The sequence below is a fragment of the Notechis scutatus genome, chromosome 1, assembly GCF_049901735.1.
Source record: "Notechis scutatus isolate UNSWTSFEM ecotype Mainland chromosome 1, rNotScu1.2, whole genome shotgun sequence".
Lineage (NCBI taxonomy): Eukaryota > Metazoa > Chordata > Lepidosauria > Squamata > Elapidae > Notechis > Notechis scutatus.
This window is the reverse complement of record NC_142009.1, coordinates 233,648,217-233,675,729: the sequence shown is the minus strand read 5'-3', so window position 1 is coordinate 233,675,729 and position 27,513 is coordinate 233,648,217. Positions and strand designations below refer to the sequence as shown.

The 27,513-nt window shown below is 38.0% G+C and overlaps 2 protein-coding genes across 2 annotated transcripts; both read left to right on the top strand.

Annotated features, from left to right (window-relative positions):
- Nucleotides 1–9,739: 9,739 nt before the first annotated feature.
- On the top strand, nucleotides 9,740–15,321 carry LOC113428834 (interferon-induced transmembrane protein 1-like). The gene is made up of 2 exons (XM_026691363.2): nucleotides 9,740–10,032; nucleotides 14,666–15,321. The coding sequence occupies exons 1-2, from the start codon at nucleotides 9,778–9,780 to the stop codon at nucleotides 14,816–14,818; spliced, it is 408 nt and encodes a 135-aa protein (XP_026547148.2). The 5' UTR covers nucleotides 9,740–9,777; the 3' UTR covers nucleotides 14,819–15,321.
- Nucleotides 15,322–22,899: 7,578 nt separating this feature from the next.
- On the top strand, nucleotides 22,900–26,590 carry LOC148133267 (dispanin subfamily A member 2b-like). The gene is made up of 2 exons (XM_087950694.1): nucleotides 22,900–23,133; nucleotides 26,229–26,590. Exons 1-2 carry the CDS (start codon nucleotides 22,966–22,968, stop codon nucleotides 26,436–26,438), a joined length of 378 nt encoding a protein of 125 aa, XP_087806820.1. The 5' UTR covers nucleotides 22,900–22,965; the 3' UTR covers nucleotides 26,439–26,590.
- The last annotated feature ends 923 nt before the right edge of the window (nucleotides 26,591–27,513 follow it).

Here is a 27,513-nt window from a genome sequence, read left to right as displayed (position 1 = left end):
CAATCAAAAGTGCAGGATTACGAGCCTGCTTTTCTAGTAAGGTTGTCAAGCTTTATTAAATACGTTTACTTTAGTCCATAACAGTATGCTAACCATCTACCTGGTTTGTTTGCATCTTCAAAGTAGTTCTGTTTAGCATCTCTAATTTTCTGTGCTAATTCTTCTTTTTCTATTTGACCCATTTTATGTTTAACTATATCCATTTTTAGCTTGATGTCCTTTTTCTGTGGCATTTTCTGTAGCTCTTTTTCAAGTCTTTTATACTCATCCTCTAAGGCCTTAGAGGCTAATCTTTTCATAGTATTTCTTTTCCTTGTATAGTCTATTATCAAACCTCTAACATATGCCTTCATTGTATCCCATACATTCTGAATTGATTATCTTTTTTTTTCTCTAAAGAAAAAAGCCAATTCTTTCTCCATCCACTGTGTGAAGTCTTTTTCCTTTAAAATAGTATTATTTAATGTCCATCTAGATCTTCTTTTTTGTCCTTTCCATTTAATTGTCATTGGATTATGATCTGCCCAAGTACTTGTTTCAATATTTATTTCTTGAATATTAGTTATTAATTCTGTTGACATCCATATCATATCTATTCTGGACCATGATAAGTGTCTATTTGAATAGAAGGTGTATTGTTTAGTTTTAGCATTTCTTTCTCTCCATGTATCTTTTAAGTTTATTTCATCTACCATTTAAAAAAAAGATTTAGGGAGAGTCTTTCTGTTTTGCTTTATTGTTTTCTGTGCTGTATAGTCCAATTTATGGCCTACAATTCCATTAAAATCTCCCATCATAACTATATTAGCATAATCCAGTTTAATTATTTTCATATGTAATTTTTTGTAGAATTCTTCTTGTTTGTCATTCAGGGCATAGATTGCAATCAGGAGTGTTTTCGTATTATTGTTCATTATTTCCACCATTAGTATTCTTCTGTCATCATCGGTATAAATCAATTTTGCTGGGATGGTCTCTTTAATATATAAAACCACTCCTCTTTTCTTACATTGTGTCAAGGAAGTAAATATTTTCCCTAGTTTTGGCTGTATCAACAATTGTTCATATTGTTTTTTAATATGTACTTCTTGTAGACAAATTATATCAAATTTTAATTTCTCTAATTTATGAAAGGTTTTCCTTCTTTTAACAGCTGAGTTAAGTCCATTTATATTAATTGTAATCAGTTTTTTCTCTTCCATGGTTATATTTTGTAGTTAGGTTTGGCAGCTCTCGTAGATCTTGACTCACGTTGTTCTTTGGCTTCCATCTTTCCACCTACTGCACCTTCTTCTTTTTCAGTCGTCATTTGACAGTCCTCTTGGAATTCCATTAGTGAAATTTCTTTTTCTGCCTCTTCCTCTTTCCCTCCAAAAAATTCTGTGTAAAATGATTCAGCATTCTCAATTGAATCAATTATATATCTCTGTTCTTGCCATGTGAACATTAAACCTTCTGGAATCAGCCATCTATAATTCACCTCTTTTTTAAGTAGCATTTTGGTCAAGAATCAGTATTCTCTTTTCATCTCTCTCACTCTTCTGGGTACTTGTTTCAAGACCACAATCTCCTTGTCTTTATATTTCAATGTTTTCTCTCTTGCCACTTGCAATATTTGCGTTTTAATGGCTTTCTTTGTAAATCTGATGTGAACTTCTCTTGGTAAGCTATTTCTCATCGCATATCTTGTGAAAACTTGATAAACCTCATCTATTCCATCCATCATCTTCTCTTGAGTTATTTCCAAAGCTTCAGCCAGTATTTCTATCATTATCTCAGCTAAGTTTTGTCCTTTTTCTTCCTCTACGTTTTGGAATCTAAGATAGAATTCTGATCTATCCATCTCCCATCTCAACATACCACTTTTATCTTGTTCAAAAACCGTTAATCTGTTATCAATATCTCCAATCTTCCTGTCTCTTTGTTTATCTTCTTCTTCAATTTTTGGGAATCTCTCATCATACTTCAACATCATTTGTTGAAAGTTCTCCACTTTTTCATCGGTTTTCCCTGTTCTTTGTTCAATGTTCTCTGTTCTTTGTTCAATGTTCTCTGTTCTTTGTTCAATGTTCTCTGTTCTTTGTTCAATGTTCTCTATTCTCTTTTCAATATTCTCTGATCTTGCTTGAATATTTTGAATTCCTTGCATAATCATCTGCAGAGTCACTTTTTCTTGTTCTTTTTCTTGCTTTAACATTGTCTGTATTGAACGTTGTCCTCCAGATGGTGGAGAGGAAGAAGTAGAAGTTGAAGAACCAGGAGCTGTAAGTTTTCTACTCATTTTAAGCAATTCAAAATCTTCAGGTTCTTCTAAACCTTAATCCAATTGTGAAATAACCAATTGTAGTTCGAAAGAAAAATAGTAGAAAAAAGAAGCCAAATAGTAATGATAAAAAAAGAAGAAAAAAGAAAAAAAAGGGAGGACAAAATTTCTTCAGGTTCTTGTATACCTTAATCCAATCAGTAGTTAGATTAAAAAAAAGGCTTGAAAAAAAAAGAAAAGGAAAAATTCTTCAGGTTCTTCAATACCTTAATCCAATTGAGAGGTCTCAAATAGAAAAGAATGCATAAAAATAAACCAGAAAGGTAGATGAAAAAACAAAAATACCAGGAAAGGAGAGAAAAAGGCTATTCCCTTAAAAAAAAGGAAACATTAATACTAAAAGCTTTCCCTTTAAAATAAAAAGCAAGCGTAGAGATTGGACTTCCAAAGAAAAAAAGAAAAACAAAGACAAGCTCCAACAAAACCAAAGATCCAAATAGCTATTGCAAAAAAAAAAAAAGATAAAATGAAATAAGATAAAGCTGGTGAGGAGGGATAGCACAACTTAGAAAAAGTAAAAAGAGCACACTGCACTTCGTTTAATTATCCAAGGCTCTTATTATAACTCTCTTCTCCAAAAACGTATCACCTTTTTTCCCCCTAGGTTTCAACACCAGACTCCAGCTGTTGATAGAAACCCAGAAGAGCACCTGCAATAATACTCTCCCATGCTCTTCCCTCTATCTTATCAAATAGCAATGTCCTTGAAAAATAGTCTCAGTTCTTTCTTTCTCAGCTTTGTCTGCTCACAGGAGAAATAGAATATTTCCAAGCCTCTAGTTGGCAGTGTTACAAAGTTTCTTTGCTTTCACTTTCCCCCTCCTTTTCCAAGCAAAATATAATAAGAATTAATAAAACAAAAGAAAAAGTTATTTAAAAAAAGAAATAACTAAAAGGGAGCTTCTAGCCTAAAATGTTACAAAATCAAAAAGGAGAAAAAAAAATAGATGGAAAAGAAAAAACCAGTCCAGTTTCAAAATATAAGATCATGTATAGAAAATCCAGCAATGAGAAAAAAAACATTACTTTGACATTCCTGTTTAAAATTGCCACTTAATCACTTCTGTCAAAACTTTTACAGATTCTTTCTTTTCCTTAGGGTGTCCTTTCAGATCTTAGAATAAAGAAAAAGTTCTCACCAAACCGGCACACTCTCTCTTTCTGTTCTCTTTTGTTTCGGAGCTGTCCCAACTTCAGCAGCTTTAATGGCTACCTCTTTGCCACTGGCAAGAAGAGCTTCTCCTGGATCTACCAGGGACTTTGCGGTATCCCTGGGATCGACAGGATGCGCTCTTCACTTTCACCGTCTCTTCGGGATGGTTTAGATCCGATAGGACCATCCAGGAGCAAAGATATTGGCATCGATCTCAGACCTCCAAGATTGCATGCCGTATCGTCGCGACGCCAGCTCTGCCCAACAGAGAGGCAGTTTCTGTAAGCAACACCAGAATGTTTCCTTTCTGCCTTCCTTACAGGATTAGGCCAGTAATTTCTTCTAACAACCGGTTCTCCGAACTATTTAGAATGTTAACAACCGGTTCTAGCGAATAGGTGTGAACTGGTAGAATCCCACCCCTGAATACAGCTCTACCTGGGGATTAAAATAATGATGAAAAAATTGTGAGTCTCCAGTTGCTGCTGAACTGCAATCTTCATATCAGGATTTTGGCAGGACGAGGCACTGCATCTACAGTTTCTAATACCTCTCCTTAGTGATAGTCATACTTCTGAGAGCTGCAGTTTGGCAACATTTTGGGAGCTACAGGTTCCTCATTCTGAATAAGTTTTAAGTGTGTCTCCTCTGGAGAGAAATTCTATTAGTGTCACTCTTATGAGTACTCTCAGAAAATAGTTGACTGGCCAATAATCTTTTTCTCCCTTTGGGTGAACTTCCTGGTCCCAACTCATATTGTGTAACATGCGAAAGTACAATAATTGCATTTTTGGTTACTGATGTTCAGAATATTCCAAGCAGCAAGGGGAAGTGCCAGAAAAAGAGAGAATGCAGATGTTTTCTTTCCTTACAAAGTCTTCCACTCCAGCGTCCACACTGGATGGGTCTCTTTCGTAAGTGGTATTGTACTTGCCTGTCCCAAAGTGCAGGTGGGCATGCCAACTAGTAGGGCACATAGCATGAAGGAAACTTCCTGTATTGTCCCTTTATGTCTGTCTTAATGTTTATCTGGTCAGAATCTGTCTTTAACTCTCTGATTCTTTTTTTTTTATTTGTTCAGCTTTGCACAAGCTCACCATTTCTTTTTCCTAGCCATTTCTTCCAGCCTTGGTCTCCCCTGCTTCCCAGTGTTTCTCTGGTCATACCTTGTTTGTGTTAAGCAGTTCTGGACATCTTATTTTAGGAAGGGAATTGACAAACATGGATCTTGTCCAGAGAACCAGAACAGAGAAGCTCTGGAAGAAAAAAAAAACTGCAGGAAGAATGGTTGGAGGTTTTGTATAAATTTTCTGCAGAAGAGGATACTGCAGGGAGATGTGAAAGCTGTTTTCAGGTCCCTGAAGTGGCTGCCATGAACAAGGTGAGGTAGAATTGTTAAGAGCTTTCTCAGAAGACAGGAAAGAAAACTGACGTAAATTCTGGTTGAATTCTGGTTGGACACCAGGAAGAAAAATTCCAGTAATAAAGCTCTTCAACATAGGACATGGATGTTTCTGGAGGTGGTGAATAGCCACGGGTCAAGAATCCTGTTAGTAATGGCTTCTTGCTCTGGGCAGGAGTTGGATTAGATGATCTCTAGGATCCCTCCCAACCTTTCCATTCTATGATTCCCAAGAAAGATCTTAAGAAGCATGTCAGAAAAAAATTATAATCAGCAGACAAGATGTTTATCCAGTATAAATTTGCTGGCCCATATTTGCCAGCTTCTCATCTCTTCTGAGGAAATTCCAATTATCAGATTCCTGGAATTCTTGCTGAACAAAGGATCATCACACTGAGGAGAAATTGCCAAACTCTATTCAGTGATCATTGAGTGATAGCTTTCCTAAGAGGACAATGAAACAATAGAAAGACAGATATTCTTAATATACTTATATCTGGGGTTTTAGGCCAGAAATGCAAAGAATCTGATTCACATGTAAATTTTGAGGAAGTGAGAAAGGAGAAGAAAGGAAAGGGAAGGAGAATTTGCATCTTTATTATTTTTCTACCACACATCAGGGTTTTCTTTTTTCTCCCTTAAAAAAAACCAATCCTCTGCACTTTTACTTTTCTGAATCCACTCCTGCTAGAGTTAAAAGCAGAGGAATCAAAGTCAAAGCAGCAGAACGGTTAAGCCAATGCCCCAGCCACCTGCTTTTACAACCTCTAGGATCCAGTCTATAAGTGAGGTGTGAAGGCTCCTGCAGAGATTATCAGATGAATCCAGATTAAGTAGAACTTTTGAGACAAGGAATACTAGGCATGCTCACAGCTTCAAAAGGAGTAGGAAGGGATGCTTCTCTCATTGTTTTCCTCTAACAAGCAGCTTCCTGGTCAGAGAAATGGACCCAGCTGGGCCAGTCTGTAGCTTTTCTGTTAAGAGAAAGAAAGCAGCCATTAAGGGGAGTGGAAGGATGTCCAGAAGTAAGAGGGTAGATGGTTCTCAGCACAATGACAAAGCAAATAGTTGGCTGTTGAGCTTTTTCCCTGTGTGGACATACCATAGCACACCTCTCTTTAAAAGTAAACTGGACAAACATGGCAATTACAAAATTAATTTTAAAAAAGCTAGGGGCAACACAACATATAAGGCCACACAAATCATGTGTGGCTTAGTACGTTGTGTTGCCCCTAGTTTTTTTAAAATCAATTTTTAATTGCCATGTTTGTCCAGTTTACTTTTAAAGAGAGGTATGTTCATTTTTATTTATCAACAGAAGCATTTAATGTTGTTTTAAATCTGTATACGGAGATACATACTCCTTTTAAGTAAGTTATCTCCTTTTGGCTGGATCTTTGAGAGCCATTCACACTGCAGCAATAATCAGAATATCATGTATGAAAACTATAATCTGTTCATTCAGCAGAAAACTGTTGTGAAGCCACTACTCTAAAAATTGGTTGGGGAAGGAAGCATTTTTGCAGCCTTAAAAAACCCTCTCCTCTTCACTTATTTATCTCACATTTCAGACAATAAATTGTTCATTTGGTTTTCATTAAAGAAAAGTTTGCAAGGAAAATTAAATTGAAAACTGTGAGAATGTTTAATTTAGCATAAATCTAAATAAATATTCCTTAAAATATGCCCCTTGCATTTTTTATAAAAAAAGGATATTTAAAAGATCAAGGAACTATCATTTCTCACACACCTAAATCTTTTGCCTTCCTCCCCTGATCAGGAGTAAATCTAGATGTTCCTTTTATCCTGCAACTGCCCTGCCTGGTTCAAAATAATTCTGGAAAACAGAATTAAGAAAGTTTATTGTTTGTTTCTTCTTTTAGAGATAGCTGAAGTGAAAAGTTGGTTAATGTGTCCCTAATGTTTGTGTACTGAAAATCTGGAACAGTGGCTGTTGAACTTTACCCGATTTGTTTTCAACTTGCATTTTCTTGTCTTTTCCCAGAGGAGGAAAAATAAGTTGCCAGACCTCTTCCTGGAAACTCCTAGTGCTTGCCAAGATTTACTGCAGCCTACTCTTTTTCTTAAACAAAAACTCAAAATCACTACTAGGAGCATATAACTGTAGAGTGCAGTTCTACAATGCAGTTTAATGCAGTGAAAAACTTCTCATTCTCATGTTCTCCAAGCTTTCCTTGAACCCGCCCCAATATCTGTTTTTAGCCACATCCTCATGATGTTGCTTTTGTCTGATCCTCAACACCCAGCTAAAGCAGCTGAAAGAGAATTCTGGGGCTCAAACTAAAAGCCCCCAACAGTGGTAGGCTGCAACTGGTTTAACAACTGGCTCTGTGAGCGTGTGCTTCAGTTGAAGAAGCTTCTTGGATGAGAAGCAAAACATCTTCAAAGAAAAAACAGAAAGTCCAGTTGCCTTTTGAAAAAGCATTTTTGGAGCATGCAAAGATGGTTTTTTAATTCTATATCCTGTGGCCTTAATCACTCACTCGTGTTCGTTTGCTTCAGCTTCTGCCAATTAGCTTGTTGGTGCTTTGGTTGCTGCTCTGTTGCTGTAGAAACCTGCCTAATATTTCCTGTTTCAGAGGAGAATACAATGTAGTTAATAATAATAATCTATATATATCAAAGCAAAATACCACTCATGCATCATCACAAAATCTCCAGAACTATAAAGCTTACAAACTTGAAGTTTGACACGTATGTTCCCCTTGGCTTCTTGGTGCTCACTAGGAAGGGCTTTTTCAAAATGACTCTCAGAGCATTAGTATTTCTTATATTATTATTCAGATGCTCTGATGCTAAGGAGTTTTACTCCCCCGCTCCCCCCTGAAAAGAAATCTGTTCCAACTGCAGTTCAGCTAAGCCACACCCAGGCTCCTTGCTGTCTCCTTCTTGCTCACACAGCAAAAACTGTTTCAGTTTCCAAACAGCCCTCAACTCTCTCACACACTGACAGGATGCTAGCCAGATGAATACCAATGGATGCTGGTAGGCAGAGGCAGCATTCCCCCCCCCTTATTTTCCTCCCCAAAAACTTGCCCAATTACATAGTTTTGTAGTGAAGCACGGGTACTCTGCTAGTAAAGGATATGAGGAAAGTCTTCAGGTTGAAATCAAGTTTTAGTGACTTTGTGGAAGCCAACATAGCTTTTTTTGTTGACAGAATACAAAGTAGGTTTGACATAATCTTCTTTTGGGATGTTTTTTTGAGTGTGTGTGTGTGTTAAAGTTGCATATACAGAAAAATGTAAAAAGGCTTCTGTTTAAATTCAGTTATTTTTGTAGCAGCACTTAAAACTCTTTACTGAGGCTGTCTGGTACATGGATGAAATATTTATTTACCACCCTATCTTATACTTTCCACAATCATCAAAATGGGACTATAAAGTGCATTTTCTATGTTAGTCTTTTGTAGTAAGATATCACTCCTTTTAAGAATAGTGTATATTGATGGCAAAGCTATTATGAAAGCTGGCTTGAACTCTCTGTAAGATACTTGATTGTAACAGAAAACCTTAACATGTTAATTAGGCTATATTGTTGCAATTACTGAGAAAGGATATAAAGCCATTGAACATATATTATGCCACAATACAATACTCATGTTATAAATGCTCATAGGAAAATAACTGCAGAAGGATGGAGATAACGAGCATCTAAAGAGAAAAGAGAGCAAACCATTTAAGAGGAGGGAAGGGACAAATCGATAGCTTTGTGGAAGGAACTGTCAGTGGTGGGATTCAACATTTTTTACTACTGGTTCTCTGGGCATGGCTCCATGGGCATGGCACCCACCCCACTAACCTGCTCTCCAGCTCCATTCTCCTGTGCAGGGCAACAAAAGAAGACCCAGCCGATCAACTGGGACTCAGGAGGCAGAGAATAGATGGGGGCAGGGCCAGACAGAGGTGGTATTTGCCAGTTCTCCGAAGTACTCAAAATTTCTGGTACCAGTTCTCCAGAACCTGCTGAATACCACCTCTGAATTGTGTTGATTATTAGAAGAAAAATCAGATAGTTATTAGATTGATGGCAGCTTGACTACTCTTCCTCCCATACAGGAAGATAGCAAAGCCATAAATAGATAAGATATTGATTATAGTTTCACATTTTTGGAAAGGAAATAAGTCTCTTTGCCTTAAGCCGAGTGACTGGTATCTTTAATATTGATAGTAATCAGGTGAATTGATCTAAACATAAGAGTAACCACAGGAGGCTATTGGTTAACCACAATAAGGGACAAGGGCCTGTTCCACATTGCTAGGCCACGTATTGTGATGATTGGCTTTTTTAGACAGATAAAATCACAGACCAGGAAATCATACATTCCAACGTAAATAAATGTTAAGGTCCCACTTTGATTAGCAAATAGTGGTTTATGTGTTCCTAGCACATTGCCTGATCTATGATCACAGTTAAATCTGTGCGCAAAATAACTTAATTTTCAGGGCCAGATTTATTTATTTGATTTGATTTGTCAATCACAAGATAATAGGTATAAGTATAAACATAATTGTGAATACATGAAATGGATACATGTAAGAAAAATAAAAAGAAACAACAGGACAGAGACGTATTAACTATGTGGACTTCTTCGTTGAGCCCACAGTGTTACGAAACTCATGCTGTTCTTCTTAAGTAGAAATTAATCTTCAAAAATATGAGGAGCCGCCATACTACGTCAGGACTCATTTTTCCTGAGAAATATCCTGAAGAGCCAACTTTCGATTCCCCAACTTTCGATTCCCCAACTGGGACCGCCTTCCCTGGCGTAAACCAGGCGTAATTTCCCGCTCGCTAGTTCTATACAGGCAAAATCGTTCAGCCCCACCTCCAGGCTATCAGAGCCTTGTGGTCGTCCGCTTCTTCTCCTTCGAAAAGATGGCGAACACAGTCCAGTTGTCCCACTCGCTGCAGGGCCAGGCAGGCTTGCCGAATTACCAGCAGCTGAAGGAGGACCATGATTCGGCAATCCTCGAGGCTCACGGGGTGCCGGCTGGGGCTACCGTGATCCGCATGCACTCGCCGGAGGTCTATACAACACCGCCCAGCGACCATATCGTTTGGTCCCTCTGCACCACCTTATACTTCAACGTTTTCTGCCTTGGGTTTTTGGCCTTGTTTTTTTCCGTTAAGGTGAGAAGACGCGCTGGCTGTTTAGTGTGCATTTCCCGCTTCTCCGCCCTTCTCGCTCGTTCTCAGGGCATATTTTGAGAAAAACGAGGTTCCAATGGGACGCTTGCGTTTTAAAGTTTAACTAGCCTAAGAAACTCGATCCTAACTATCGGTACTCCGACCTTCGTGGGAATTCGTGGGGTTTCTAATTCGTGGGGTTCATTAAGGGCATTTATGAAAAGTACCTTTTCATTAAGGCCGTTCGGCTGCGGACCGCCGGCCCGGATTCGCGAATTGATTTTCCTCCTTTAGAGCCTAAATCGCGCTTTGAAGGAAAGAAATCCTTTGCTGTGGCTGTGGTTGACTTGGTCCTTTTTAATATCTCTATACAAGCAGAAAGCGTCCTTGAATTAGAGAACTAAAGCCGGGTAGCCCAGAGAAGGGAATCAACGGGGGTGCCCTATGCAATGTAAAGTGGAAATTCCGCATGAAAAAGGGGTCTTTCTCCCACCCCTGCCGTTTTTTGTTTTTGTTTTGTTTTTTGCACTAAACCAGGCATTTAGAGTACGGTTCTCCAACCTTGGCAACTTTTTTGTGGACTTCAATTCCAAGAATTCCTTCTGGGAGTTGAAGTTCACAAGTCTTAAAGTTGCCAGGGTTGGAGACTCCTGGTTTAGAGGATACTTTACTACTCTATAATTTCTTCTCATTGGCTGGATTTACAAATCATCAGTCATATTTTATCCTAATAAGTTAAACCCAGCCTAAAGGCTTGTCACCTGAAAACTTAAAAGTTTGATTGAGTAAGGAATTGTTAAGCCAACTGTGTGTGTATCCATTGTGCATGATGTACCATTTCTCATTTTGAAGGGGGAGTTGTTTTCCCACTGCTGTAAGATATTTTTATTTATGTTTATCCCATCTTTTAATACTTTTATAAAGAAGTTGAGGCAGTGAAAGTACCTAATACTCCTTTCTCCTATTTTCTCCATAACAACCCTCTTGTGAGGAAGATTGGGGTGAGAGGGACAGAGGGACTGCCACCCAGCTGGCTTTGACGCCTAAGGCAGGACTGCTACTCAGTCTCCTGGTTTCTAGCCTCCTGCTGTGCTTGAACATGCATGTTTATTACTTCATGACTCAATATTTCATGGGATGGCAAATGATGTCCTTCAAAAGAATGATCTGGGTAGTGATATGAAGATAGTGTTTTGATACACCCTGTGGCACTTAACACCTGAGACTGCATTTGTTAAGCAATGCATTGGCAGGTATGAAGCAGCGTTAATCTTGAAAGAATTAAGGAATGAAAGTATCTGAGTAGCATATTACACATTCTGCCATCTTGTACTGTTTTTACAAGCAAGAGAGAGCTGGCTAAGTTTACCTCATGTATTGGCAGCTGAATGTTATGTGAACGTGGCTAGTTATGATTTATTCAGTAATCTATGATGAAACAAATCCTGACTTAATGTTGAGAAGCAACAGTTTTAAAATGCAATGGGTGGAAAGAGGAACTTCACTTCAAAGGGAGTAATCCTATTCTTAGGGCTGCAACTGAGTGCAGTGCTCAGTTGAAATCAAAATTAAGCTATAATTCACCTACACCTGTGGAAACTTATATAGAAGTGCAATGAAAAATGTATGTTCTTAAAGAGATCTTGGTATGAACAGCATCTTGTATGATGCTTCTTGATTTCTAAATTTGCTACTCCTCTCAGTGTAGACTACTCCAGACTACTGCAGACAGGAGTGGGTCTCCCGCACCAAGTTCTCCCGCACCAAGTTCTCCCCTGTTGCAGGGCTCCAAAAGGAGCTAAAGCCACCCTTTAGAGATGGTGAACAAAAGAGGGGTGCCTTGTAGGTCATGGAGAGCCACAACTCTTCCACTTGACTCAGGACTCCTTCCCTCTCATCCACGACGAGGAGAAGAGGCAGTCATCATGGCTGTTGTGAAGCTGGGACAGCCAAGGCAACAAAGAAAATGCAGGAACAGTGTAGATGGACAGCAGAGCTAGGTGAAAAGATTCCTTTTTTATTTAGACCCTAAATTTAAAAGGAAAAAAGAAGAAAATCCAGGAAGAGACTCTTAAACACTTTTTGCTAAAGCGGTGAACAATTATACGGAGAAAAATCCTAAACCCGAAAGAAAGGAACTAAGGGGAGAAAAGCTAAAAACTTTTTAAAACATAAAAAATTGGACTTTCAAACTGGGTAGGGGTTGTTTTGGAAAGGCATTTTAAAATGCTGGAGCCATCTATTTGAATAATTGACTTTGCTTCTATAAATTGAATTAAAATTGGATTAAATAACTTGTTTCTGATAAGAGAAATAAACAATATTCATCTGGAGGACTGTGATGATACCTACTGTTCTATACTTATCTACTTTATGATTACTGGAGACTCAACGGTAGAAATAAGAAGACTCTTAAATAAAGTGATTTGACTTTTGGAAAGCTTCCTGGACTATCTAAATGGAACTGATTCAATAATCCTGGAATATAAAGAACTATGAGTATTGTACTTTCTGAGGAGCAATATTAGGCTTGAATAAATTGTTTTTGGACCACTGAGTAAGAGTGGCACTTACTAAAATAAGACAAGATGCTCCATCAGCGGAAATAAGTGAAATTTCAAAAGAAATGGCGTTGATGTTCCAAAGCATTAAGGATACGATATCGAAGAATCATAGGGAGATAAAGAACCTATTGTATGGCATAAATGGGAAAATAGAAAATACCCTGCAGCTGATAATGAGGACCAAAAATTCCAGGAAGGAGAGAAGACAACAGAAAAAATGGAGGAAAAGATAGAACAGACAATCGGCAAATAAAGCAAGAAGATGAGAAGAAGACAATAAAGATAATAATGACTGATGAAATAAACCAAGGGGAAAGTAAGAGATTTAAAAATGGAATCGGATAAGCAGGAAGTTACTTCTGAAAGGGAGATAGGGGCTTGAGTAGATACTCTGGAGGCCTGGCAGCATAGGAGGATAGAGATGGGAGAAATATTTAGACTAAACAGTGAAGACATATATGTAGATAGAGACAAGGATCCAAGACAGGAGTATGGGAGGCAATTTAAACAAACAAGAGATGATGGATAGAAAGGATTTTTTTTTTAATATGATGGTCTGATTAAAAACTAGAGGTAGAAATAAGAATACACACTCTTATATAAGATTAGAGGTTGAAAGATGGTATTATGTATGTTTAAACAATATGGTGATTGATACTAGAAGGCGCATTGAAACATTGAATAATTAAATAATAAAGGACTATGTCTTAATATAAACGTGTATATTAACACTAGGATTAGACTAGAAGCCAGAATAAAGCTAGAAATAAGGGGAATATTAGCGCATATATACATATATATATATATATATAAGGCTCCGCTGGGCCCCGCAGCTGCCCGCCAAAGCAAAGGCGCCGTGGCGGGGGCGCGAAGGGGTGCCGCGTGGCCAGTGGGAAAAAGCCCCTAAGTGGTAGCAAAAAGGAAGGGGCCGGGGGGGCAAGAAGGGCGGACACACGCCGCGCACCAGGCCCACCCCACGGTACCCGCCGCCTGGCAAGGAGCCCCCCCCGGCGTCTGCCCCCCCCGGCGCCCCGGGGGGCCCCCCCCCCCCCTGAAAACCGCCCATATATATATATATATATAATAGAATATAAGCAATATCTAATGGAAAGCTTAGAAGTTAAAAGATGGTATTAACAAACATGTATACTAGGATTACATAAGTTTGACTAATGTAACAAATATTATTAATGTTGTTATTGCCACTTGTACTAAAATGATACCAGATGCCACACTGTTCATGTATTGATGTTGACGTAAATTTTTAAAATAAAAATCCTTAAAAAAACCCAGACACAACTGTACAGCCACATTTTACATGCCTTAAAAGAGTTAGTGTTAAGCTAATAAGGTAGACCTCCACTTACAGCCATTTGTTTAGTTACAAAAAAAGTTACACCTGAAAAAGGTGAAATGACCATTTACACTTATGACCATTGCAGCTTCCCTTTGGTCACCTGATCAAAATTCGGATGCTTGGCAACTGGCATGTATTTATGATAGTTGTTGTGATCATTCTTTGCAACCTTCTGACAAGCAAAGTCAATGGGGAAGCCAGATTCACTTAACCATAACTTATCTGCAGTGATTCACTTTACAACTGTGGCTACAAAAGTTATAAAATGGGGTAAAATGCACCCAACAATCATCTTCAGCAATGGAAAATTTGGGTTCAGTTGTGGCTATAAATCAAGAATACCTGTACCTAACCTGAACCTGTATCTTTCCTGAACCTGGGGAATAGCAACGGGAGCCATGCAACGAAATTCCAATTATATTTCTGACAAAGACAAAAATGTGTTCGTCTCCTAGAAACCATAGTTCAGGTAACGAACAATATTCCAAGTTTCAGCCATATTTGTTCTGTATAGCTCATCTTTGCAAGTGAGATGTTTGGCCTGTTCTCAGTTCTCCTGATTATATCTACATGGTATTCATGCATGCATTTCTGCTATTTTGCAGAGAATATTTTCTGTTTAGTTTGGTGCCATAATTGAAACTCAGGAGGCTGGCAACAATTCTTCTATGGGTTGCTTCTAGTAATGGATCTTTTCTTTGTTCTCTCCTAACAGGCCAGAGATCGCAAAGTGATTGGGGACTACAATAGTGCTGCCAGCTACGGATCTACTGCCAAGTGCCTGAACCTTACTGGCCTCCTGCTGAACATCCTGGTTGTTGTTGTTATCGTCGTTATTGTAGTAACATGGACCAGCACTTCCTTTTGAAAACTACCCACCTTCTGTCCTTGATACAAGAGCTTCTGCTCCTATATCTTGGTGGTTGACCTTCTCCCTTCACCCCTAATCCTAATGTATTGTCGTCTTGAAAACAGCCCTTGCTTTGAGAAACTAGTAGTGTACAGCAATTGAAACAATGGCTCTCTTGCCATTGCCAAGTTGGAAGTGGCCAAGGGTCCACCTCAAGAGCTGGAATGTATAATTGAATTACTTATATGTGATTTCAGGCTGTTTCTTAAATATTACACATGGCTTTGCTGCCTCTTTGGCATTCCTAGCTTATTTTTCTACTGGTTATTCTCAGGTAGCCTTTTCTTCTATTGAATGTTACTGATCTGGAAGGACCATGGTGTAACCTGAAGGAAAGCATCACTCTGTGCTGTTTTTTTGTACTTTTCTATGACTTTTGTAATAGAAAATGCCTTTAGAGATTGTTGTATTACATTCTAAGATAATTATTCATTTTTTTCAAATAAATTGTATGGGCTTGATCATTTTTGAAGGGTTTTTAAGGAGCTACAACCCATCACAGTGAAAGTGAGCTTATAAAATGGGCCTCTCCTATAAGACTGGTGTTAACCTGAAGTACCTGCACATTGTGTGTTCCAGCTACCATCTGATGGCATTTCCATAGTATCTTGGAGATGACTTATAAGTAGCCATTCCCCCTATACCTTATAAGACACAACAGCCATTAAAAAAATCAATTTTTCCCCATCCTGGCTTCTCCCAGGCAAACACTATTCAGGAAGGGATTATAAGGGATTGATGGGGTAACGGTCACAATTTATCACTTTAGACATTGATCCACACTAAGTATCTTTGTCTCAGAGATACCTTGCCATGGCAAATGTATACAGTACTTATACCATGGAAATCAATTTAAATGGCATTGTGATATCTGTGCAAACACATTTGTCCCAGAGGCCGTACCTACATTCCTATGCATTACTAAAGAAGTGTTCACTTGAAAGAATTAAATCTGAAGAAATTTTTGGGGCTGCAGGCAGACGGCTACTGTACAACATTTTTACTCTCCAAAACTGACTTCTTGCAGATTTTCTGGAAAATCTGGGCAGTGATCCATTGACAATTAGCTAGAATCACAGAATCACAGAATTGTTTGAAACAGACTTGGAGGCTAATTTTAGGACTGGACATTCCAATGCATTCAGTCAGAACTCTAGGGTAGTAGGCTGTGTAAGCTGGTCTACCTTCTCCAGTCACAAAGAGCCTAAGAAAAAGAGGGCATGGGATGTTGTTACACAGAAATTTACAGGGCACAGTGATCAGTTCTGCACTTGGGACTGGTGAAAAAAATAATATAACTCAAAGTAAAATAATAAACAGTCTTCTAGTCCTAATTCTTCATTCGACTTTTCATACTGCTGGCCCTGCAATCCTGGATAGCTTACCAGAGCAAGCATGAAGCAAGATGGAAAAGACTTGCTTATAAGAGGACTTTGTAGCAGGCACTCCTTTTTTCATAAAGGTAATAGCTTTCTGTAGCTTTCTGGATTGGTGCTTTCTGGAATCTTAACCGGTCACCATTATTACAATATGTCCATACAGCCCTTTTATTTCACATTGGATCTTTCCTTGATGGTAAAATTGAGTGCTGTCAGTGTCGAGGAATTCAGTGTTTGCTTCAAAGCATATCTCTGCTGTGTAAAGAGAAGACAGCTTCCTCACATGTCTCAAAAATGTAATATGCAGAAATCCAAACACAAGTTGTCCTTTGTAGATGTTTTCCATTCGTTCTCATTCACACACTAATTAGCGAAGTGACTGTATGGTTTATTCATTTCAGGAGAAAAGTGATTGGTGGCATTCCAGACATGGACTGGGAGAGACATACTGTTTGTTCAGAGTTGCTTCACACAAGCTAGTCAGAATCTTATGGATTGCATCATTACAGCAAACAAAACCACTGAAGACTAAATCATAACAGATGAGGAATTTCACACTGCTTCTCAAATGCTTTTATAGTGACATGTTCATCTGGAAGACCAAGAACCAAGTGAAAAACCATATTGGTATCTGTAGATCTTGCAGAATATTCTTCATAGTTATGTAATGAAATGTCCACAGTCAATTAATTAAACTCTTAGTTGAAACTGAGCTAAACTTCCCTGTATCTTTTTCCCAGTATTTGACACTCATCAGTTGGCAGCCGATATGAATGATAGTGTACTATAGTTACCAAAAATTAAACTTTAATTAGATTTTCAGCCAAGGAAGACACATGTTGACCTCTCTTCTGCAGGGAAAAAAATAATGATGCAAGACAGGACATATGATTGCTAGTATAGATTGTTTCTTCACAGTTGGGGACAAGATTCTTTTGCAATGGCTTCTACGTTCCCTTTTAATTATGAACTTTCAATCTCTTCTTTTGTTTTCTTTTGCTTTGCATTACTTATGAGATGTAATGTTTATCAGTTGGGATAATTTCACTGTCAGAATATACTATCTCACTAAAACTCAAGATGATGAAAACTCTATGCTATTGGCAGATTAAAAAGGTTATTGTGAGCTCTGATGGTAAGGACAAATAAATACCCTGTACTTACTATAAAAGTGTTCAGTTTTCCACATCTACTATATACATCCAAAGTTTCTGGACATCTAAAGTTTGCTGCAGTTTTCCTTATATTAAATGATCTTTAACCTGCCCACCAAATCTGTGAGAAGAAGGGGAGATGACAGATCCATTCCAGTTTGTCCTTTCCAAATCATGAGAGAACAAGAAATCAGAACAATTCACTTTTATTTTCAAGGGAGAAGGAAAGAGTTAATTCTTCTGGATCTCTCAAGAGCATTTGATGCCTTTATCTGGGTTCAAACAAAACTCTAAAACAAACTGACTATTTATAGATGAGTATGTTATGCAGATCCAGCCAGTAAGATTAGTTTATGCATCAATATCTGATCTAGACCTGGCTAATTGGTTGATTCAATAAACCATGGCTAATGAGTCATGGACTAGTGTGGTGTAGAACATAACCACATATCTTCTGGATATGTTATTTGGATTTTGGTAATTCAACAATTCCCATAGCTAAAAGGAGACCCTGGGTTTCTTAAAGACCCAGTTTCAAATCTCTCCTGAGCTATGGAAACTCTCTGCCCCCCAGGCTGACTGTGGGCCAGTTACTTCCTCTCGGCCCACCATAACTTTCAACAATATTATTGTGAGGAAAAAATAATTTACAATATTATGGTAAATCTATTTTTCAAACAAGGAAGGTTGGTAAAACATGTTAACATTATCTACATTATGAAAACAGTAACCGGAGAGAATTTCTCTCTTATTTGGCTAGGAAGACATACAACAAAAGGAGAATTTTCTCTCACAATTGTGGCCATCAACTTGAACAGATTTATTAAAGGATTGGATATGAGAAACAAATCTGCATTCTTTTAATTTCAACTGTTTGCAGCATAATTTTCATTAGGCCTATTCAATACTGTTATACCTACCCAATACTGGGGTGTGCATAAGCGCACCAACATGCCTACCCTCCCTGTCTTACTGTCCCCATTTATCTGTATTTACTCCCTTTGTTCTTGTTTACGTTCATACTTGTTATTTTTTACATGTTTGACAAACAAATAAATAAAATAAACTGTTCCATTGAGTTAAAGAGGTTTACTGCCAGTTAAACTATATATACCCCACTTGATAAACGTGCAAGAGACCTAGAACAAGATGGATCAACGACATCAGCGTGAGAAAATTTATGGAATAAATTCAAACTAAAAGATAAGTATGACACGCTTTGTGATTGTATAAATATGAATTAATTATAGCAAAACAAATTGCATGGGTCAAATATAGAACCCTAATCAACTGTATCAGAGGAAGCTTTGATTTCAAGGAATATGATGGTTTTAGTATTAAAGGCAACTGAAAGTACAATTTAAGGAGATATCTATTGCTATGGTCTGCTATTAGGCATAGTAAAAGCTCTGATACCCTGGGGCAAAGAGGAAGCCAAATACAGTACCAGATTTTTAACTGCTATATCTAAGACCATTTCATGTTTCCAAATGGACCTAATCCAAACCCCATCATCTATGAAAAAACAGCAATCTCAGATTTGGTGTAAGTATCAATCCTTGAGTATTTAAAAATACACATTTATCAGATCCAAGGCAGGTTTATTCAGCACAACAAAACTAGTATCTGTTCTCAAATGCAATAACTTGTCACTGCAAAATAAGATGGCAGGTAATTAAATCCTCTAAATCATTCAATTTCTTTTTAACACGATTAAAAACTCCACATGTAGCTATTTTGGTAGCCTTGCAAGTATCTGAAGCTATCCATAATGAAAGTGGCACAGACAATATATGAAAAATCTTTTCAGTTTTCAAAGCATACCAAACTACAATTGTTGCTCTCTTTTATTTTCTAGGCTGGTGTTATGGAAACTCAAAGGAATGCAATGACAGGAAGTTTGAGATCAGCTTGTACAGCTGCTGCCAGTGCAATTTCTATGTAATAAAAAACCCTCAAAAAACAAAGGAGTGTTATTTTCTAGCCTCTTGAAACCGACAGTCTCAATCAAAAGCATACTACAGGACATTGTCATAAATTCACACACAAAATAGTCTATTTTATACACAACAATTATATTTTATCTTATACACAACGATCTCTCATCCCTTGATTGGCAATCTCTATTCACTGGATGCAATACTGTTGAAGACCATTACAACATATTTTTACTTGAAGTCAAAAGAGTCATCAAACTATATGTACCAACAACAACTCCCAAAACAAAACAAAAAAGCAGATTACCCATATCAATAAGGAAACTTCAATCCAAAAAGAGATCACTCTGGCGGAAAAACAAATCTGGTCACGTTGCCAATTTCAAAAACCGATACAAAAATTTATGCCACCAGATAAAGACCGAATGTACCAATTATCACATTAAACAAGAGGAAAACCTTCTAAGCACCAATTCCACCGTGCTTTTTACAATTTTGTAAACAACAAACTAAAAGACTCAAGGTCCATCCCTCCCTTGATAGGACCTGATGGTAAAGACTGCAACGACGACACCATTAAAGCCAACATCTTTAACACATTCTTCGGCTCAGTATTTGTAAACAGCAATGGATCATGCCCAGTATTTCCTAGCCGTACCACAGATAACAACAATGATCTAATACATATCGATTTCACAGAAGACAATGTTGAAAAAGCACTACGCAACCTAAAACCATCTCTATCTATTGGACCGGATGGAATATGTGCCTACTTCTTAAGAAAGCTGTCCAGTGCCATAGCCAAACCTCTAAGCATAATCTTTGAAAAATCTTTCAGAACCAGCTCCTTGCCTAACCTATGGTCACAAGCCACAGTCATCCCCATCTTCAAAAGGGAGACCCAAGCCTAGTTGAAAATTACAGGCCAATCTCCTTATGCTGCGTCACCTGTAAAGTCATGGAATCAATTATTAACCAATCCATCATCCTCCACTTAGAGACAAACAACCTACTCTCCAATAAACAATTTGGTTTCAGAAAAAAACTATCCTGTAATCTGCAACTCTTACACTGCAAAAACATATGGACGACACAACTCGACCAGGGCAAAGCAATAGACGCAATCTACATAGACTTCTGTAAAGCCTTTGATTCAGTGGTACACGACAAACTACTCCTAAAAATAAAATCCTATGGTATCTCTGGACAACTGAATAACTGGATAGAAGCATTCCTGTCAAACAGACAACAAATGGTCAAAATCGGGAGCGTCCTATCAAATCCAGTACCTGTCAATAGTGGTGTTCCCCAAGGCAGTGTTCTAGGACCAACTCTCTTCATACTCTACATAAACGACCTCTGTGATCATATTAAGAGCAATTGCGTTCTCTTCGCTGATGATGTAAAGCTGTTCAATACCACAGACAATACTGCTACCCTACAAAAAGATCTTGACTATGTATCAGAGTGGTCAAACAAATGGCAACTTCAAATCTCAACAAATAAATGCTCTGTCTTACATATTGGCAAAAAAATCAGAAAATAAAATACAAGCTGAATAGTCAAGATCTTGTTGATGACTCAAGCTCTGTAAAGGACCTTGGAATACTCACCTCTAATGATCTAAGTGCTAGAGCCCACTGCAACTACATAGCCAAAAAGGCATTAAGAGTTGTTAACCTAATCCTACGTAGCTTTTTCTCTGGTAATATCACACTACTAACCAGAGCATACAAAACATTTGCTAGACCAATACTCGAATACAGTTCATCAGTCTGGAACCCACACTACGTATCTGATATTAGCACAATTGAGAAAGTCCAGAAATATTTCACAAGAAGAGTTCTCCACTCCTCTACTCGTTGTAGAATACCTTATGCCACCAGACTTGAAATTCTAGAACTTGAAAACCTTGAATTACGCCATCTTCGGTCTGACTTAAGCATGGTATATAAAATCATACATTGCAATGTCCTACCTGTCAATGAATACTTCAGCTTCAACCATAACAACACAAGAGCACACAATAGATACAAACTCAAAGTAAACCGCACCAAACTTGATTGCAGGAAATACGACTTCAGCAATAGAGTGGTCAATGGCTGGAATACTCTACCCGACTCTGTAGTTTCTTCCCCAAACCCCAAAAACTTTAACCTTAGACTGTCTACTATTGACCTCACCCCTTTCCTAAGAGGCCTGTAGGGGCGTGCATAAGCGCACCAACGTGCCTACCGTCCCTGTCCTATTGTTTCTCTTATTCTTTTATTTTTCTTATATGTACCCATTTCATGTATTCACAACTATGTATACATTTATACTTATTATCTTGTAAACAATTGGCAAATCAAATAAATAAATAAAATAAATACATTTTCTTTCTCAGATACAAAAAACAAGTGCAGTTTTGAACAATGAGAACTCTTAAGATTTAATGGAATGCACTATATTTATTTCTGCAGCCAAAGTTTCATTTATAAACCTCTGCTTCTGGGCTGAGCTTTCAAGAATCTACATCCCATTCATTTTCGTTTAATATTTTAAACTCATGGTGCGGTTCTAACAAACTTTACGCTGGGAATGGAATAAAGCAACTGGTAAATTCTCAGAACTCTCTCTGCCTTTCCAGGGCATGGGGAGGAAAATGTACTTTAGATTGAATACTGACTTCTTCAATCCAAAGCATTGCAAAACTGCTGCACATATCCCAATGTCGATGTAAATATTGCCACACTATCAATTGGAGACTTGAAAGCTAAATTTAGTCACTATAGGAAAAAACTGGCCTTCCAGAAAATCTTTCTGTGAAATAATAGATTGTCATCTGAAGAGTCAGCTAGAGGCTTTCAAGCTGAATCCTCTAATGCAAGAAGGAAAGATTTAGTGTACTGGGCAATGAAAAATCCAGTTTTGGGGACAAGTTAGGACTGTAAAAAATCGGGAAAGTTCCATTGAATCACAACGAAATCAGTTTGTTTCATTATAAACATGCCAGAACAGCTTTAAAGCTGAGCTATAATCTGCATGAAACGCATCCAATGAAATTTACCGAAGTTTAATCAACTTTACCAGATTCCTGATTTTTCTCTCTTCTGTGGAGGCAGAATTCTGGCTTAAAACCAAAAACAGAAGGGGAAAAATGAAACGATAAGTTTATTTCTATCTTTGCAATTCTTTGTTCTACATTTCTAGAAGCACTTTTTAAAAAAGGTTAATCCAAGAGTGGACGGAGTTTAACGACCATCAGAGCCCACCTTTTACTTGTTTACTAAACGTAGATCTAGAGAATTTTTAAAACGGCTTTTACGAGCGAGACAAGACCGACATCGCGTATTATGAGCGAAACGACCCTAAAAATTCGCTCTGCGAAAGACAGAATTAACTCCTCCCCGCCCCCGCCCCGCAAGGAAAGTCCTTCAACACCAACACACACACGCACACACCCCGGCCCTGTCCATTTTCGCATCTCGCGAGTGCTCGAGCCGCAGGGATGCACTTCCCGCTTCCCGCTTCCCGTCCAATCAGCGGAGGCCGAGAGCGGTACCGTTTGGTGGCGTCTCCGCGAGGTCGGCCGCGCTCATGCCCAGCTCTTTTCCGAGTTGGTCGCCGTTGGTGAGAGGAGGGTTGGTTTGGCCATGGAGCCTTATCCAACCGAGGTCGTCATGCGCCCCACCAGTCCCTATCAGTACCCCAAGGCCATCTCTAGTCCTGCGGTCAGGGATTATGTGGTCTGGTCGCTGTTCAGTTTTACCACCTGCAATTGCTGTTGCCTCGGCTTGTTAGCCCTCCTCTACTCCATTAAGGTGAACGGAGCTGGAAAAGATATGGGAAGCGCCCTCTCGTTTTGTTTTGTTTTTTTCACACTCGGCTGCTTCTCTCTCTCTCACCCTCCCCATTTCTTTCTAGTCTTCAAGGTATCTCTACTTCAGCTTCCCTCTAAAGCGAGGATGTAAATAGTGCTCTATGTATAAGTAGTAGTAAATTACCACAATATACAGTACAATACTTACCTACTTACCTCCAGTTACATGGGAACATGCCCTCTTGAACTACAGGTAATCCTCGACTTAGAAGAGTTCATATAGTGACTGTTCAAAGTTGCAACAGCACTGAAAAAGGTGACTTATCACCATTTCTCACACAACAGTTTTACCACCTCAATGATGATGTGATATGAATTCCGACACTTGGCAACTGACTCATACTTATGACAGCTGCAGTGTCCCTGGGGTCATGTGATCCCCTTTTGCGACCTTCTGACAAGCAAAGTCAATGGGGAAGCCAGATTCACTTAACAACTCAGTGATACACTTAACAACTGAGGCAAGAAAGGTTGTAAAATGGGGCAAAACTCACTTAACAAATGTTTCACTTAACAACAGAAGGACTCAATTGTGGTTGTAAGTTGAGGACTACCTGTCATTAGATTTTGTCATACAAAATCACCGTGTGTGAGGGGTGTGTGTGTGCCTTGGAGTCAGTTTTTGGCTCCTGGGGACTGCCTGGAGAAGCTCCTGCAATTTCAGAAGGACTTGTGCACTGCCTGTTCCCTAGGGCTGAGAGTGATCTGTCCATGGTCATCCACCTGGTTTTGTGGAACTAGAACTCATGGCTTCTCAGTTTTGTAATCTGGTACTTTAATTATGGCACCAATCTGGGTCCCATAGAATTGCCTTATTAGGAGTTAAATCAACACAACAGCTCATATTGAGGGGAAATATTGGGAAAATCATTGGTGACTTAAAGCTGTCTTTTGTTGATTAAAATAAAAATCCCCACCCAACCCCATCTTTGGTGGCAGAGCAAAGTTTGGGGGAAAGATGTTTGTTAATTTGAAGTGAGACACCATTTGTGTGTAGATAAGAAATCTAGACCAGTTTGGTCTACTGTTTAAGGCACTAGGCTAGAAATCAGGAGACCATGATTTCAAGTCCTGCCTTAGCCCTGAAAGCCAGCTGGGTGACCTTCAATCAGTCACTCTCTCAGCCCAGCTCAACTCACAGGTTGGTGGTTGTGAAAAAATAGGAGGAAGAAAGTGATAGATATATTTGCTGCCTTGAGTTATTTGTAAAAATAATAATAATAGGTGGGATATAAATAAAATAAATAATAAAATATATATGGTAAGGGGCCTCTAGCAGCATGAAACTCACAACTGTCAACAAAAGTGGTTCTAGTTCAGCAATTCTATAATTCTGTCCCTTAGGAAAAGAAGAGATATCTGACAGGCTTTCTTTTTCGTGTCTGTATCAAATAGAGTGGAATATTGCTTTCTGTGCTTGCTTGATACATAAAGAAAATAACTTTTCTTAGTGGGTGTGGCAACTTTGGAGGATGGTGTTTGCTTGCCTGATCTCTGATGAAAGTGCATGAATGATGAAAACACAATATTAACTGGTCTCATTCCTGATAAGCCCTGCCCCTGACATCACCCAGTTGAATTTAGAATTGACACCAAGTCTGGGTTTCCTACTCTGCCCCTAAAGCAAGAGTGAACAAACTTTTGTGGGAAGCTGAAAACTGCATTTAAGTTCGTCTAAATCGGAAGGGGAATATGAATAGGATTAGAGCCATAAATAAAGGAAGTTTGATATAGTTAATAAGGTATGTGACATAATAATTATTGATCAGGGATCTGGGAAACCAGATTTCAAAAGACATTCAACTGGCTAGGTTGTTCTATTATTTATTTATTTATTTATTTGCCAATTGTTTTCTAGTCAATATTACTGAACCCAATCTATAGATTCTCCCTGCATATGTCTGTAGCTTATAGAACAGATATACAGGAAGTCCTGGACTGATGACCAATGACTTAATGACCATTTGAAATTACAGTGACATCAAAACAGATGCTTTACAGGCCATAAAGCACTTTCAGCCATTGTAAAATGTGCCTTTTGTGGTTACATCACCACATTTCAGGCACTTGGCAACCTGCTCATCTTTATGATCAATTGCAGCATAACATGACCGCAATTTGCTGTTTTTTGTCAGGTTGTGGTAGGTTCCCCCCCCCCCCCCAATTTTGGCTGTTTTTGCAAATTTCTGGCATTTTTGCAGCTTTCCAGCAAATCCACCCATTTGGAAGAATGGGTTTGCCTTCCAATTTTGAATAGTAGAATATTTGATTTGTCTATTTAATAAATTTATAGTCGTGTTAGTGATAAATCAAGCTAATTATTTAGATTGTAGTATTTTGTGTTTACTTTCTATTTTGTCTTAACAATATATAGAGTAGAAATTTGTGGACATCCAAATGTTGGAATACACTCATGCTTACTGGAGTTGTACAAATCTAAAAGAGCATAAATACTATATCTGGTATATAAGGACTAATGTTGATGTAAAGTTGACAGGATTGAAAACAGATCTTTGTTTGTTTTATTAAGCTTTGAGCAGGGACTTCTAGTTGCTACAAAAAGAGATTGCTCATTGCTCCTCTAGAGTGTTTCACAAAAAGAAATATTGTATTTCCTATAGTTTGGTGCTCTTACCTTCTTCCAAACATATTAAAACCATAAAAGATCACTAATTTGTTAAAAGTTGCATACCTTATTCCATTTTTCAGGAAAAGAATGCTACTCTGTAAATCAACATTTCTTAATTGAGGCAATTTGTAAGTGTGTAGACCTCAAATTTCCAGCCAGCAGGCAATTCATAAGAATTCTAACAGTTGAAGTCCATATACCTGGAAGTGGCCAAGTTGGAAAACACTGCTCTAATTTCTAAGTAAAGAGAGGGATACAATAATCCTAGATCATTCTTGATTGCATTGAAAAGAAAACTTGGTATTGATGTGATTACTTAAGATCAAAATGATTAAAATATTTGCAAAGATGTTTCCATTGCTAATTGTTATTTTTTTAAAATTGGTTTCTCTCCCTTTTCACTTCAGTCAAGAGATCGTAAAGTTCTTGGAGACCCTGAAGGTGCAGCTAATCATGGCAGGACAGCCAAGTACTTGAATATTGCTGCAGTGATGATAACCATCGTAGTCTACATTATTTTCATCATTATATTAATCAGTAGTGCACTGTTCATCGTCAACATAATCTTCGAAATAATGAGGCTTCCAGATGAAATAGAAGAATTCAGAAGGAACTAAACCATACATCCAAAATACTATTTTCAACTATGTATTCTACTTTAACATTGGTTTAGCTTTCTTTTGCATGCCTTAAGCATTTCAATTGACAGCTTGGTTACACTTTTGGGTATATAAAAATTATTCTCTTCACTACATGTGTATCCTATTTCCCTACCACAACATTGAAGTTATTTATTGAAAAGTAGATTATTTAACTGAGTTGATGTTATGTTTAATCCAAGATCTAGATTTCTGTCTTCCTAATCCTTGTTGCTCCTAGGAATCCATTTTTGTTGCTGTTATGTTTTATTTATTTATCAATTTATTATATTTATTTACCAAATTTATATACTGCTCATTTTAACCTAAGTGACTCTGGGCAGTCAACAAATAAAAAGAGTCACTATATTTTGATTTCTCATGGAACATTCAGTTTTTTATGTATTTCAGTATGTTTTCAATATCATAGCTTTCTGTACTTCAGTATGAAGTTGAGGTGAGTTCAAAAGAAATAAAAAATACATGTCTATATTTTATGTAGGTAGAGGTTTTGTTTGCAAAGGCAGCTGATAAAAACATTCATTCCCTAAATGTTCATTGTTGTTTTTCTTTCCTTCATTCCTCTTTCAGAAGGAAACTAGAAATTATAAGGTTATATCTGTACAGAGTTGCACTAATTAATAGCTAGCTGTCAGGTGCAATTAAAGGTATTAGTTGGCACCTTTAAAGTCTTTCACAATTCAGAATCTGGGTATCTATCGGATCATCCTTTTCCAGGTGAAATTCTTATAAATAAAGAAACTGCTTTTGCCTATTCACATAATTGTTCTAATAGAAACAGATTAATTCCACTGATTAATTGTTCTCGCTGTCAGGAATTTTATCCTTAGTTCTAGGTTGGTTTTCTTTGATAAATAGCCAACTATTCTTGCCGAATCTCAGGTGCTTTGGAGAATAGGTTGATAAACCCACGCCTCTCTGTGGCACCTCCTCAAATATTGGAAGACTGCTGTCAAGTCATCCCTAGTCCTTATTTTTGTCAGGCGAGACATATCTAGTTCCTGCAATATTTCAAATGTGGTCTTACAACGGC

Bases quoted from the DNA above. Each gene is read 5' to 3' on its own strand.
- LOC113428834 (XM_026691363.2), top strand. From the start codon at position 9,778: ATGGCGAACACAGTCCAGTTGTCCCACTCGCTGCAGGGCCAGGCAGGC. The intron at 10,033-14,665 runs GTGAGAAGACGC...CTCTCCTAACAG, and splicing joins CCTTGTTTTTTTCCGTTAAG to GCCAGAGATCGCAAAGTGAT.
- LOC148133267 (XM_087950694.1), top strand. From the start codon at position 22,966: ATGGAGCCTTATCCAACCGAGGTCGTCATGCGCCCCACCAGTCCCTAT. The intron at 23,134-26,228 runs GTGAACGGAGCT...TTTTCACTTCAG, and splicing joins CCCTCCTCTACTCCATTAAG to TCAAGAGATCGTAAAGTTCT.